This window comes from Mustela nivalis (genome assembly GCF_964662115.1).
Source record: "Mustela nivalis genome assembly, chromosome: 6".
Classification (NCBI taxonomy): Eukaryota; Metazoa; Chordata; class Mammalia; order Carnivora; family Mustelidae; genus Mustela; species Mustela nivalis.
Genome location: NC_139025.1, coordinates 16,237,887 through 16,253,174, shown reverse-complemented (window position 1 = coordinate 16,253,174; position 15,288 = coordinate 16,237,887). Strand labels below are relative to the sequence as shown.

Here is a 15,288-nt window from a genome sequence, read left to right as displayed (position 1 = left end):
AGCCCGGGCCCCCTCCCCAGCAGCTGCGCCAGCGCCCCTAGACAGCCCCAGCTCCGCCACTTTCCATCGGTATGATCCTGGGTGTCTCCATCTCTTCCTCCCTAGACCTCAAATTCCTCCGCCTTAAAACGGGGAGAACCCAATCACCAGGATCCGGGAATGAGGAATCTGCAAGATCATATAATCGGTACTTAGCACAGGGCCCGGTGCAACTTAAATGCTTAATAGTTGTGAGCTAGTATCTCATTATCCCTCAAGAAACTTCTACTAGTCTAAAATGCCAACGTGAAGAATCCTCCAAAGGCAGTTTGCCATGTGCAAAGAAATCATCGGGACAGAAGGTTCTCCAGTGGCAAGTTTCTCTCCCCACCTCCTTTATTTTTCCGTTGCTCTAAGAATAACCTTCCCCCTATCTTAGGTCTGCCCTAGGAAGCATTTGGAGGTCAGTTCCCAGTGCGGGGCTGAGCTCGCTCCACGCCAGCGCTGTCTGCAGGGCTCCATCTGCCTCTTCGCCCCCACGGGGCTGCAGTCTGACAGCGAGGGAGGGGACATGCAAATACGCCCTAAAAACGGCTTGTTATTTTCACTGCCGGGCTGTGCGCGTTTGTGGGGGCCTGTGAAGACAGCGCGTCACTGTCAGGTACAAGGCATATGCCACCAATCTGGGGGAGGCTGTGAAATGTAAAAATACCCAACCCAAATAAAGCCCTTTTCCAAAGAAAAAGAAAGCTCCTCGGGTGCCCTCTGCAGAAAGGGAACGGGGTGGTAACTCAGCCCCCGGGGACAAATCCCCTGCTGGGCCAGCCCTGGACCAAGGCACCTGGCTCTTCACGGGTCCCTCAGCCTCAGAGCCCCAGTGAAACTACTCAGCTGCTGCTTTTCAGAGGCAATTATACTGTGGAACGACCCAGAAACGGATGCTTTCAAGTGATGAGCCTGGGAAAGGGAATAGCAAAAAGACCAAAGACGAGGGCCCTCCATAAAGAAAACAGAGCACTAAAAAAGCCAGGAAGTGCTATTAACAGCACGTTGATTTACAAAATCAACTCAGAAGACTGTAATTACCGTCAACTTCCATCTCCAACTTAACAGGCTTTGACGGGCACCCACAATGCACCGCATGCAGGTGTCTCCTGCTCTAGCGGGAGCCAAGCAGTTAAGGTAAATGGAGGCAGCTTGTGCTAACAAAAGCAAAAGGGGAAACAAAACCAAGGACAATAGGGAGGGGTGGGGGCCTGCGGCAAACTGGAGGGAGGAAAGAGGTGAGGTAGAGCTCTCCATTCCATGTAGCCAGGCCACAGCGGGGTACCGTGTGACCAGGTCTCCCAAGTTTGTAATCAAAGATTAAAATCCAAATTTCCAGGTGAAATGTTGGTTCAGGTTTCTTTTCAAACACTGTGCGGGCCAAACCAAACACCTCTGAAAGCCAGATCCAGACCGCAAACGGCCAGTTTGCCACCCCTGACCAAGCCACGGCAACCCCCCTTTGCAGATTTGATGGCACTCCTGGGAATTGGGAGGCAGGGGGAGCAGATCAGTAGCATAACAAACCCAATGCAGTACCCAGACCCCCGTCCCCACTCAAAAGTCCCTCCCTCCTGAGTGTCCTGCCCTCTGAGCTCCAGGCGACAGGAGGGACCCACATCCAGGGGCACCGTTGCCTATGAAGAACCTCACTGGGGCAGGTCTTGGGACTAACTGCCACCCCTGGGGACATGGCTGGGGGCGTGTCCTGCGCAGAGGCTCACCCATGCCGAGGACTTCTGCTTCTCACTAGTCCCCAGGGAAACGCTGCTCTTCTGCAAAGAAGGCTCATGGGAACTGTGCCTCAAGGGACCCCGTGGAGGCAGCGCTTCACCTGCGGGTCCTCTACAAACATTATCCAAAGCAGATGGAACCGAGTGACCGTCGCCATGCCTGTCTCCAGCAGCTGCTGGGAAACGGATTTCCCACACGCTCTCCCCCAGTGCCTACCTTCAGCTCCAGCCTGGGGCCAAGACAGGTAAGAGGCAGGGAGGTGCCTCACGATAATCATTTTTATAGGTAGTCCCCGATTGGCATTCTCTTGTATGGCTTCCAAAGCATGTGCATGTGCCCACCACCTCCCCCGATGGTCCCAACAGCCCAGAGAGACCACCAATACATTATTATTCATTACTGTTATTGTTAATCACCCTTCCTTTGCCTCCAGGAGAACCAGACACAAGTTCAGCATCCTGCCCGAGCCAGACCTTCTCAAACTTTAATATGTCTCCGTGAATTCCTCGGGAGAGACTGTTAAAATGCAGATTCTGAGGCAGAAGTTTCTGCAGAGGGCCTGAGCTGCTGCATCTCTAATGAGTGACATAGATTCTACTGGTCCTCAGACCCCAGGCAGAACAGCAATGCTCAGGTCCCTCAGTGAACGCAGGGCTGGAGCTGGGGCTGTAACCCAGGCGTCTACCCTCGGAGTGCCCTCAGAGGAACAAGGCTTGCTCACCTCACTTTTCACGGGTTGGGGCCTCTTGCCCAGCTTCACCTCCAGGAAGTGCAAGGGGGCGATCATGGCCCCAATGTTGCGGATATCGGCGTATTTCAGCTCCTCTGCAGTCAGAGCCGAGCTGGGGAGTCCGGTCAGGGGGCCGAGCCCTGGCAGAGAGCCCGCAGTCACGGAAGGGTCTGGAATCTGCCCAGGCATCATAGCAGGAGGAGCGGCAGCCCAGCCTGGAGTGGGTAGGAGAAGATCAGGACACGCGCCGTCAGCCAGGCTTAAGCCCCCATGCCTTGTGGGGGGCTCTTCCTTTCTTTCACTAATTTTCCCCTGAACCCCTTTCCTGCCCAGCTGCTCCTCCTGCCTTTACATCCATTCTGTGATAGCGGAGAACTCTGATCAGTTGGTTCCCACCAAAGTTATTCTTGCCACTGAAGGCAACGCTTAACCCAAGCAAAGGCCACACTGACTCGGTATTTGCTATGTGCTCGGCACTGCGGTAATCCTTCTGGGACCCCATAAGACAGGGTCAGACCCATTACACAGATGAAGAAGCCGAGGCTTAGGAAGAGAATTTGCTCAAGTTGGTACACTGTTAAAACTGGAGTAGCCGGGATTTAAACCGCACCGGGCTGCCTCTGAAGAAAACGGGTTACAACCGTGGGATCTCAGGCCCCGGTGCACCTGTTTGAGAAGGAGCTATTTTTGCTCTGGTGCGGTGCCTCCCCTCAGATCACACACCCCGCTCTGCATACTTGTTAAGTCACCCTGAATACGAAATGAAGCAAGTCAAAGTTCAAGGTAAGCGTGCAGGTGAGTGCGTGCGTCTGGTTTCTATGGGGATAATACGGAGGCAAAGATGAAATGCACTAGTGGGTGCCTGCCCAGCAGAGCCCGGGCTTAGAAAAGCCCTCCTGGTCTCTTTATTCTCCAAGCAAACACATATTCTGGCTCTGCCAGACCCAGAAGGTGTATAAAGGAAGACAGCTGCAGGCATGAGAGAAAGACAGAAGTCAGACAGGTCAACACCAGGGAACTCATTCCTTCTCTCTACGGGGAGAAGCTTGTGGGTAAGAAACAGATAGCAGTGAAGAAAAGCATGTCTACCAAGAAAGCCAGACTCATCTGGTCCCTTCGAGGGCTCGTATCTATCCATCCATCTATCCAGCCACCCAACTGAGGACCACCTATGAGTCAGGAGTCAGTGAGAATATGGAGATCTGATGTGTACAGCCTTGTAAGTCACATTTTAGTGCAAAGCTGCTCCAGGATTCCAGTCCTGCAAAAGGGGACTTCTCTCCTTTCCCACCCCTCTGCATAGGCCATAAAATCAAAACCTTAACGATCCTGGAAATCCTGGGGGAGCTTTGTCCTACCCTTCCACCTCCATCAGCCTCTTCCCACGGAGAGGGATGTATTTGGTGAGACAGGGGAGATGTGACATCCCTTGGACCACACTTTCCCGCTGGGCAGATTTCATGGTCTCCTATGGCCATGCTGTCTTGGGCTCATGGTCTCCCTCAGGAGTGGCCCCCGGGGGCATAACCCACAACTCTCTGTCCCCACCCACGCTGCCAGGTCTATTTGGCAGGACAGAGGCCCACCAGGGAGCCCCTTTTGACCACAAGTACACACCATGTTCTCCATCTCTGTTCTCTTTTAAAGGTGAAATTTGCTTCCCCATCCAACCCTGTGTCTCTTTCTCAATAGGTTCTGCACTCTGAGGGGAAAAGCATGTGAGGGATTGGCACCCTTGAACCACAAAGACTCAAAGACTTCCGCTGGACATCTCTTTCCTTAAAAAAGGGTATGGGGGGGGCACCTGGGTGGCTCAGTGGGTTAAAGCCTCTGCCTTAGGCCCAGGTCATGATCCCAGGATCCTGGGATTGAGCCCCACATTGGGCTCTCTGCTCAGCGGGGAGCCTGCTTCCCTTCCTCTCTCTCTGCCTGCCTCTCTGCCTACTTGTGATCTCTGTCAAATAAATAAATAAAATCTTTAAAAAAAAAAAAAGGGGGGGGTGTGTGTGAGTGGACGACGGACCTGCCATTTTGCCCTCAGCACCCCAGCGCACCCGCCTATGAAGCCGTTTGTGCAGAGTTCCCTGCCAGGCACCCGAGTTCATACTACCAAGTATACATACTACCAGGCCCTATGTCTGGTCTCCATCTGCTCTGCCTCCCACACCGGGCCCCTGGCCCCTCGCCCCTCCTTAGCACCCAGGGTCCCCCGGGCCATTTCAGAAAAGGATCTGAGACTCATTCACATCAAGTCATCATCTTAGAGCTGGAGGAGGCCCTGAGCTTATCTAACCACATCCTCATTTTGCACATGAGGAAATTAAAGCTCAGAGGGGTGAAATGACTTGTCCAAGGTCACACAGAGGAAAAGCCAGGGCTGGACTCCCGGTCTCTGGATTTTAGAACCAAAGCTTTCTCACTCTGTCATTTTTGTCCCCTGCCACCCCACCACTGGAGTTCAAGAGATATATATGCAGATATTAATAATCTTTTAATGGTGGACTTTGAGACACTAGACCCTAACAAAGGATCACTCTCTTGCACTGAGGACCCTCTACTGTGCCTTCCATGCAGATCCAGGTTTAGGAAATTCCCCAAACAAGCCCATGGTATGCTGGGGGGGAGCCCAGACGTGGACATGGCCCCTGAGACATCTATGTGGTGGGTCAAGGTGTTGTGACCCTTCCTAAGCCTAAACTGGACTGAAAGCACCCTGCCCTACCTCCAGAGCCAGGCCTGCAATGCAGAGAGGCCTGCAGGTTTCCGCACCAGAAGGTGGCTCTGGGGCAGACTGAATGAGCTGCTATTTCCCAGGGCCTCCCCCAGGGAGAACAAGAAAGGGCCCAATGGAAAGACTCATTGCATGTGGCAAAATAATGCCTGGGCCCAGCCACAGGGACACCTGGCAGGCAGTGGGGAGTGATTTCAGGCTACCTGAGCCAAGCTGACAAAGGAAACTCACATTTCCTTTCCAGAAGAGGAGAAAATCTTCCCATATCCCCTCTGCCAGGCCTGAACTCATGCCACAAGGAGTCAGTGACCACCCTCCCCGCCCCCCCCAAAAAAGGATACTTAAGCTAGTCAAACCAGACAGGCAACAGGAGGCAGGGAAATGCTCTGTGCCTGGTGTTTCAGCTGGATACAAACCCCTAACGGGATGGGGGCACCACAACTCCACTATGCAGCCAAGCAAAAATACAGCACAAAATCCCCTCCTTGGCCAGAAGCCCCGGAACCTTCCCGTACTGCAAAGGCCAATTCCTACCGGGCAAAAGGTGCATGTGGGCACTCAGCAAGCATAGGGGTGAGTTCAAGAGAGAAGCAGCAGTCATGGCTGGTTGCTGCCCCATGGAACCCCAGGGCCTAGCGTCATCTCTGGCACAGAAAGGGTAACCAACAAATACTTGGTGAATTAATAAATAAGTAAAAACGAATGAATGAACAAGCGATGAAAAATAAAGTCACGATGGAACAAAACTGAGCGAGTGGGATAAGGATTTGTCTCTGGGAGTTTTAGACACTCATCATCCACCTCCAGATCATTCGTTCCCACAGTAGACCCCAAGAAAAATACTCCAGAGGCTTCTGCATGTTTCCCTGCCTAAACCATCTCAGAAAGATGGAAGCCAGACCCCACTCTATTCCGGGAATGATAGGCTCTGCTCGCAGCTTCTGTTTATTTTCATACAGATGGTCTAAATGAGACACTAACAAATGATCCCAAAATATAATGGTTTCTTTGCTACTGTGGGACCCCCTCGGAGGGGTAACCACCCCCTGGGAGCAGCAGCCCCATAAATTCTTGCCATTCCTGCTCCCCTGTGAACCCATCCCAATGGCAAGCTGCACTCAGAGATTCAGCCACCAGGTTTTCCTCTACAGAAGCAAAAATCCCCCTTTTCTCGCAGCACCCCCACCCCCGCAAGGGCGCCCCTAACTGCTCAGATACAAACCACAAAGTCCTTAACACATGCCATTCCTAGGAGACTATCGCAACAGCTGACATTCACCAGCGCGAAGTCATCCTAAACAGTTGGGGTGAGGGGAGTGTTCGGGGGGGCTGGGGAGGGTGGCAGAAGACAGAGCTGCTGCAGCGGCTGCCTTTCATAACCGGGTCCTCATTAACTGGAAAGAGCTGGCTCACGATCCAAGGTTGAAAGACAACTTTGGTGATTTGAAAAATAAAATAATTTGATGTGATTTAGGGATCTATAAAAATGGGGGAGGGGGGCAGTGGCTGGGAACCCATAATAGCCAGGAGGAATTTACCCACTTCAAGGAAGACATAGGAAAGATGACAAGAGGTGAAATCATCTCCCGAACTGCTTGTTCCATACGGAAACAATTTAGGAGGAAAAGGAGAGCTACGCACTAAAAAGCTTTAGGGGAAGAACCCGGAGATTTTTTTCCCTTCGAGCCCAGGAGGTCGGAAAGCAAGATAAACACCATCCATGTCTCCATTAGTAACTGGGATGCATAAATAAAGAGCAAGCTCTATACGCTGGCAGAAGACCAGAACTGGCAAATGGGGCTTTGACCTCAAAAGACAGGCCCAGAATCCAAGAAGATTTGGGCAATTTGGGACATTGACCAGGAACAACTTGGAAACTAGCCAATGAAGAAAAACTGGGTAATGCACAGATCCGAGATGAGACTGACAAGTAAGTCACGAATAAGACGGAAAGCGTTCAGGAGGTCACAGCAGACACCAAGCTGCTCTGAAACCCAAGATTTGGGGAGGTTTGATGCAGCTCCCTAAAAGCAGGCTTGGAAAAGATAGGGACCAGATGGGTCCAAGAGGCAAGAACCTAAAATAGAGATCCAACATCTGTATCTCTCTGTTCTGACTTCTGGGGGCGAGGGGTGGGGGTGGTCTTAGGCACACAGTTTGGGGCACTGCCTTGTACAAGCACAAGAAAAGCCACAATATACTTCAATTCCAGACTGGGTCCCCTTGGAAGATACTAAGATGAAGAATCATTTTAGCCAAAAGAAGGAAAGGTAGAGGAACCTAGGTTTTCCCCTCTAATTTTCTTCCCTTGTGTACTGTACGTAACTCTGTAAGATACAGTTTTTAATGAAATAACAGTCTTGCTGTGATGGGTGAACCTTGTACAGGGCTATCTTGTGAGAAAGTGCCCAATAATCATCATTTTAATCTAGAATGGTGAAGACAGATTAGAAGTGGTGGGACGTAGGTTAAGAGAAAGTCAGGATCTGCATCATGAACTCTCTGCTCATAGAAATAAAAGTTTAAGGGAAGCACTAAAGTCCCTGGGTCTTTTTGAGAAGGCCAGCCCCCCTCTAGGCAAACAGCGGGACCGGGCTGGCATCGGGAGCCAGGAATGGGTGTGTAAAGAGTGCAAAAGGCCTGGGGCCACAAGGCTCAGCACTAAGAGAAAGTAGAGGTGAGTGGGGGCAGGTCAAGGAGCAAGGCTGCTCACGGGTCAGGGTCCAGGAACACTAGTGGGGTTCGAGTGGGTAGCCAGTGACTGAGAATCAACGTGAGGGGGTGAGAGGTCTTGGGAGCCAGAGCCTGGGAAGATTCCCAGGAGGAAAACGGGGGTGAGGAGTGGGGGGACAGAAGTCCATGGGCAGGAAGGGGTGAGGGGTGGCAGACAGAAAGGTGCCAGGCCAGTGATGATAAAACATAATATTAACTATGGTGAATCTCAGAGAATTAAAGAGCAAACCTGTTCTTGGAGCTAAGGAATCATCTGGAATGATCTCCCTCCTGGAATCTGAAATGAGGTGGGTAAATCAGCTTCCGAAAGATAAGATGATTCAGAAGGCAAGGAGCAGAAGAACGGAGAAAACTCTAAAACCGAGAACAGGCGCGTGGCACCGGCGTCTCCGATGGGGGCCTCAGCTCTGCAGGCAGGACAGGGAGGCAGGCAAACAGTAGGAACGATGGAGCCCCATCATCTGAAGGGGAGTCCAAGCTCTGCCCCTTACTAGCCGTGTGACACCGGGCGAGTTCCCTAACCTCGCCACATCTCACTTTTCTCCGCTGTAAAGTGGGAATAATAATGTTATTTGCCCTGTAAGACTGAGAAGAGGATTAAATTAGTTAATACCTGGAAAGTACCTGGAACAGCGCCTGTACCTAGTGAGCGTGATGTCAGTGTGGCCATGAAGGCCTTCCTTCCTGCAGGGACACCAGTGCTGGATGACCCCGCGACCTCCCTTCCACACAGTTCCCCCCAGCACTGATCTCCCTTTCCTATGACTGTGAAGAGGGTTCTTCCCCAGGGGACTCTCTGCTGTCCCACTTTCCAGCTCTAAACCCCAAGGGGGCAAAACCACCCTGCTTCCAGGTCACTACTGAAGAGAAACAAAGGATGCCTGATCAGGGGCGCCTGTGTGGCTCAGTGGGTTGAGTGTCTGCCCTTGGCTCAGGTCATGATCCCAGGGTTCTGGGATCAAGTCCCATGTCGGGCTCCCTGCTCAGTGGGGAACCTGCTTCTCTTTCTTTCTCCCTCTGATGTTCCCCTCCTTGTGCTCTCTCATGCACTCTCTCTCTCAAATAAATAAATAAAATCTTTTTTTTTTTTAAAGGATGCCCAATCAGCGGTGGGTGCAAAGGTGCAGAAACGAGGCTCGGCACCCATGCTTTGCCTTAGTTTCTCCTAAGGTTTCCTCCAGCTGCCAGAACACAGCTGCATAGATCACTGGCAACAAGACACCACCAGGGTTTGCCACGCTGGCCTCCAAAGGCAGCGGGCCAGCATCATCCGTGTCTTTCCATCTACTGTATCCCCGCACTGCTTAGAAGGGGTCAGTCCTTACATCCTCCCAAGAAAGGAATGAGGGGTGACAGGATCACAAGCCATCCATATGACACCCCAGCATGCATGATCTTTGATGTCATCCCAGCCAAAGAAGAAACTGGAACCTCTCCTCCCAGGAAAGAGTCTTCTCTGGAGACCAGAGAAATGCCTTTGATAAGGCCCTGCCTATAAACACTGCCTAATGTAGGTGCTCAATAAAAACACATCAAGGCATTTCTGCCAAGATCCTTATTCCAAACAGCGAAGAGCTGGGAAGGCACTACCATTGGACAAGCTTTCCCTCCTCTCTTCCCCGCTCAGCCCATCTCTGGTGGGAGCAGTTCATAGTATGACCCGTAACACAGACCTGCACACACTGTGTGACAAATTCTTGGCCCTTTAAAAAAAAAAAAAATCCCATTGGCCAGCTCAATCAAGCTCTGCAAATGGAATCCCAGGGGCTGCAGCAAGAAAACAGACTAAAAAATAACAATAATACAAAAAAAAAAACCAAACCCAGAACGGTGGGTTGGGGCTGGGCCTGCCACAGCCCGCTATGAATGTAAAGAAACACAGACTAAAAATTCCGACCTTGGGTCGCTAAGGCATTTGTCTCTGCGGAGCTTCGAGAAGCCAAACCACACACACGCACAAGAGTGCACACGTGCACACGCACACACACGCGCGCACGCACACACACACAGGCACACAGAGCTTGGCAGCCCGTAAGTTCCAGAGCTGGTAACACAAGCCACGGAACCGACTGCCAAGACAAGCAACAGAATGAGCCAGGCCCAGTTTCATTGGCCACCATACGCTGCATATGGCCCGGGACGCAGCCAAAACAGTGTTCTCACCCTCCTCAAAGGCATAGGAGACCCTCTGTTTTCAAACACACCTCCACAGAGCCTTAATTAAAGGAAAATGGAAAAATAATGTGCCTGCTGCCACACACACACCCCCCCCCACCTATATAGGTATGCACACACACATACCCATACACACTTACTCTATTTTTCTCTTCCTCCCATTTCGGTTGCAAACATAATTCATTCACATGGAAAAAAAGCAAACTGCATCCTGCAGCAGAAAAGCAGAAAAGAATGGAGCTTGCCCTCAGCCCTGGCTCTGGCTGCTCAAGTTGAGCTGGGGCCGAATGAATACGGAACAGGCCAACCTGGAATCGCACGGGGCCCCTCTCTTCCAGAGCCTGGCTCGAAACAGAGACCTCGGCATGAGAGGCGGTCCACTGCAACACCAGCAGCTCCATGACAAACAGGGCCCGGGGAGCCTAGCCCTTCCCATCCTGCCAAGGATTCTGTAGGTTGGAAAGGATGCCCACAGGCCCGCAAACAGGTGGGGGAGACAACAGACCCCAGCGGCTGCAAAAGCTAGGCGGTGAGTGAGTAGAGAGATCTTCATCCAAATCCTTCCTTCGGGGACACTTATCACTTCCCAACACATCTCCCTGGAGGTGGCTGGAACCAACCTAGGAGGAAAGTCAGAGGCCTCAACGCCCATGCTTTCCAACAGCCCTTCAGATCTCACAGCACCCAGCTCTTCAGGAAGATTCTGGAGCTGCCGGCAGCTCTGAACCAAAGCCAAAGAAGAAGAGGAACAGAAGAGTCTTTGACAAATCTGTCCTCCCTGTTTTAAACAAGGCACAACCTTCACCAGCCAGAGGCACAAGAATAGATCCTGCTTCTCTTCCCTGGTCCTAGGTTTATATAAAACCAGAGCCACGCTCACACCTGATACCTGGTTAAACTCTCCCCTAGAAACCTGCAAAGGAAGATAAGGCGTCCATCCAAGCTGCAGCCAGATTTGCTGGAAAGATGAAAGCAATGGGAGGTGTTTTTAAAAATCCTCAGGGGAGGAAGGTGGTGGGGGGGTTGATGATCTGGGCACACCGCCTGCAGCAAGGTCTTAAAGGACAAGCAGGCACCCCATCGCTTCAAAGCTTCAGATCAGATGCTCCTCAAAGTAAGACCTCGAGGAGAGTCCACTAAGATTTAGTCCGGGGTACGCACACCCACGCAGTCTGCAAGGCCTGTTTTGAGAGACAGACCTGAGCACATCTGCCCTGCGCACATTTCGTCAGGTCATAACCGGATGCCCTGAACTTACACTGTAGGGAGAGCCTTACACTGAGCAAGGGTCCGGCAACGTTGCAACTGGAGCTGACCCAAGGGGTCAGTTGAGTTCCTCTTCCACCAGCCTCTCCCGCCGCAAGGATGGCCCATCCATCCCGGCAGAAGAGCCAAGACCTCCCATCTTCCCAGCTCCTCCCACTGACCCAGGCAAAGCTGGGTCTGCCACTCCAGGGTCCTGAGATCCGGCCCCAATGGCCCAATCCCTCAACCTCCTTTGAGGGGCGGGGCAGAAGAGAGTCTTCTAAACTGGGCTGGGCAGGAGAGGAGGGGCAGGTTACCTAGAGGAGCAGGCTTTCCTCCTTATGTAACCTGGCTTGGGAACCAGGGGGAGCCCACGGGGGACCCGGGCCGCCCCCTTCGCCCCCAGCCCGTTCCCAGCCCAGATCCCCGGAGCAACGGCCCTGAAAGAAGCTCTCTCCAATGGGTTGAGAGCCCCAGCTCTTCTCCAGGTCCTCTGAGAGCCGCGCTACCTCCCAGCGAAGGGGGTGGGGGCCGGCACGACTTGCTAGCAGGTCCCTGTCATCCCTCCACCACCAGCACCCTGCACCTCCCCGGCCTCTCGGCCTCCACCTCCACCTCCGCCGCCCGTCTCCCCGTCCCCGGGCAGTTTTCTCCCCACTCACCCGCGTTCCCCGCCTCCCGAAGGGAGCACCTCCCTGCAAACGGACGGGGGAGGAGAGCGCGGGAGGGAGCGTCCCGGCTGCCCCGCGAGCCGACGGAGTCTACCGTCCCTGGGCGGGAACCAAAAGGCATTCACCGGCTCCTCGCCGCCGGGCCGGAGGGGCCCCGGGGCTGCAGCGCCCCCCGCCCGGACAGGCTCGCGGGGGGTCGCGGGGGGCGGCCCGGGGCTGCGGGAGCCTCCCCGCCTCGGCCCGCGCGGGGGCCGCCGTCCCAGGTGCCCGCGCCCGGCGCGCCCCTCCCGCCCCGCCCCGCCCGGCGCCCCCCGGCGCGCGCCCTCGCACCCACCGTGCACAAGCCGCGGGCGGAGGCGGCGCCCCCGGGGCCGGGGCCCGGCTGCAGGCGCCGTGCCCACGCAGCGCCGCTGCCGCCCGGCCGCCGAGCTCCGCCCGGTGCCCAGGCCCGTCCCGGCCCGGGAGCCGCCGCGGCGCCAGCCCCGCCGCCGCTGCAGCGTCCGCCGCCGCCAGCGCCCCCCGTCGCGGCCGCCGAGCGTCCCTCCCGCAGGCTGTGGCGGGCGGCGGGACGGGTTGCATCAGCCCCGGCTATATAGCGGCCCCTGGGCGGCGGGGAGGGGTCGGGAATGCGGAACCCGCCGAGCTGCCAGCTCCAGACGTCAGAGGGGGACGGAGAGGAAGGGAAGGAGGGGACAGGGAGGAGGGGGTGTGGATCCGGCGCCTCACACCCACTGACCTTCACCTCCCCCGCCGCCCCGGGCGCCCTCCTCCCGCCGCGCGCCGCGCTGCTCTCCCCGCAGGGGCCGCGGCTGCCCCGGCTCCCGCGCGTCCCCCGGCGCCCACCCCGCGGGGAAGCAGGACGCGGCGGCGGTTATGTAAGAGCATCCCCGCGCACCGCCGCTTCCACCCCGAGACCCGAGCCGCCGCTCGCGCGCGGGAAGGGAGAAGGCGCGGCGGGACGAGCCCCAGAGCTCCCGGAGGCTCTCGCAGCCTGCGTTGAACCATCTTCCTCAGTCCTTAGCGCTTTTCCCCCCAAACCGTGAGGGGGTTTCAGCACGTTTTCATCCTCGGACTCTGCATGCCTGAGGGAGTGAGGGGAGGATCTCGCGAGCCGGTTTTATTTTCCGGTGGAGAAGGTTGGGCGGAGGATGACCCCCACCCACTAGCCCACCTGGGCGCCCTGCGGCCCCGGGTGGCTCCCGGCAGGGGGCTGCCCTCCTCTGGGGCTGCGGCCAGAGCCCACCGCTTTCCCTGGGGCTCCACAGGCTGACCCCCGGGCTTTCTGTCCCATTCCAGCAGGCTTCTCTCGGCTCAGGGACGCTCCCGTGAGCCCACCCAGCTCTCAGTCGACCCCAAATGGCCTCTTCTTCCCCATTATGACTTCCACTGCCAACTTACTCCCGCCTTTCATCCTCCTTGAGTGGTAGATGGTTAATGGCGACTCCAGGGGAAATGCACCTTCCAGTATGTAAAGGCACAGAGACACAGAGTCCCCCTGCACACATGGGGCTCCCAGGGCCTTGGCACCCTGGTTGGCATCTCCTACCTCCGACCCCCTGGATGCCCAGCCTACCTTTCTGCCTAGGCCAGTAGGAGTGACAGTGTTTATATTCGGTAACCTTCAGCCTCCTTCCCAGAGTGATGTCAGGTCATCACCCAGAGAAGAAAGGAAGTGAAAGAAAAAGTTCATGCCTTCTTGGAGCGCAGATGCTCAGAGTGAAAGAAACAAGACTTGAGACAGATGGGACCCAATGAGCAAAACCGAAGGAGCCGTCAGTGTGAGTACAGTCAGGCTTTATCCTCCTTACTTCCCAGGGCGCTGGAATCTTTCTGGATGAGTGGACTGGTCTTACCACCGGATGACAGACCAAGCACCCATGACATTGACTGACCATTTTCACCTTCACCATCAGCTGTCTCCCTCAAAACATTGAAGTGAGCCAGTGAAAACAAAGTAAGGTCCTCAAAGAATATACAATGGAAACTGAGTAGTAATCGGTTAGTCTTGTGGAAGAGCCTGATTGGAGCCCCAGAAAGGCCAACTACACCTTTACTACGGCAGAAAGATCAAAGCTGGGTACTGTGCAACTGCCTTATGATGTTTCCCCCACGAGACTGAGGTCTGGACGTTTATATGGAAGAAAACATGGAACAGGCTCAATGTTACTTTATGCGTCTTCGTCTGGGACTTTGAAAAAACTAAACTGATCTATGTGTGGGGACTAATAATTAGTGTGTGTGGTTAGAGCGAGTCCTCTCTGGGGCCTGCTTTGGACGTGGCTGGGCCACCGGCAGTCCTACTGGGCCCTTGCTTCCCCCACACATTAAATATGCTACAGGGGTGGCACCGAGGGGTAAGCTGGGGGTCTCTAGCCCCCTCCACCTCCCTATAATATCCATTAGGTCTTCTCTGTTATTTGATATGGATTTTTTCAGCTGTATATAGAATGCCATGTAAAAACAGAGCTTCAAGCCCTCCCTGCCAGCCACATCACCCCCTCCCAGATCTCTACACAGTCATTGCCTCTGGAAGTAGCTGGAGAGAGAGGCCATACATTGGCTCATTTATGGAGATGTTGGCCTGCCTCTTCCTACTCTGCTGCATGGAGCTAACCACTGGCTCTTAGGGACAGACAAGAGACCAGCCTAAGACAGTTTGAATTTAGCTTTCTTACCACTTGCAAATCAAAGAGGCCTGATTAATGCACCCAGGCCTGGCCAGTGGCTTGACTGAGAGTGTCATATATTCTAAGTGGGTCTGAGGAGGTTAGGGATTTTGAGGATCTCCTGGGAAGAGAAACTACCGGAATTTTGACCTGAAACTGCCAGAGGGGGACCACTGAGAGAGAAGCTAATGCAAAGAAAAGTATAGGATAATCATAGCGAGGGAGGGAAAGGCATCAAGCTCTGAGGGCATTGCCGGCCATGGCTGATGTCATCCCTCCCTCTGGAGTTTTTAGCTGAAGAATCAGTAAATTATATCCCACCTAAGGCAGTTTGAATTTAGATTTCCTATTATGACAGTCCTTAACTTCATGATGGTTCAACGGATGATTTTCCAGTGTTACGATGAGGCAAAATCCATATGCATTCATCAAAAACCATAGTTTGAATTTCTATCTTTTCCGGGCCAGTGATATGTACTCGATCCTGTCTCCTGAAACTGGGCAGTGACTGCCAGCCGCAGCGCCAGGTCAGCCACGCGATCACAAGGGTAGACAACCAGTACACTGACCACGGTTCTA

At 54.2% G+C, this 15,288-nt stretch overlaps 1 protein-coding gene across 11 annotated transcripts in view; it reads right to left on the bottom strand.

The window, feature by feature from the left end:
• Positions 1–13,670, bottom strand: part of JDP2 (Jun dimerization protein 2) — a 65,854-nt gene extending 52,184 nt beyond the window's left edge. For 3 of the 11 annotated variants that reach the window (XR_014312438.1, XR_014312439.1, XM_082733571.1), the window contains exons 1-2: positions 12,035–12,237; positions 2,480–2,703 (exon numbers count right to left, since the gene is read on the bottom strand). Coding sequence is in view for 6 of the 11 variants with exons in the window: in XM_082733571.1 (XP_082589697.1) it covers positions 2,480–2,703; positions 12,035–12,164 (354 nt within the window). In the remaining 5 variants the exon portion in view is untranslated. The other 8 variants (XR_014312435.1, XR_014312436.1, XR_014312437.1 and 5 more) reach the window with 7 other exon arrangements.
• Positions 13,671–15,288: the final 1,618 nt, after the last annotated feature.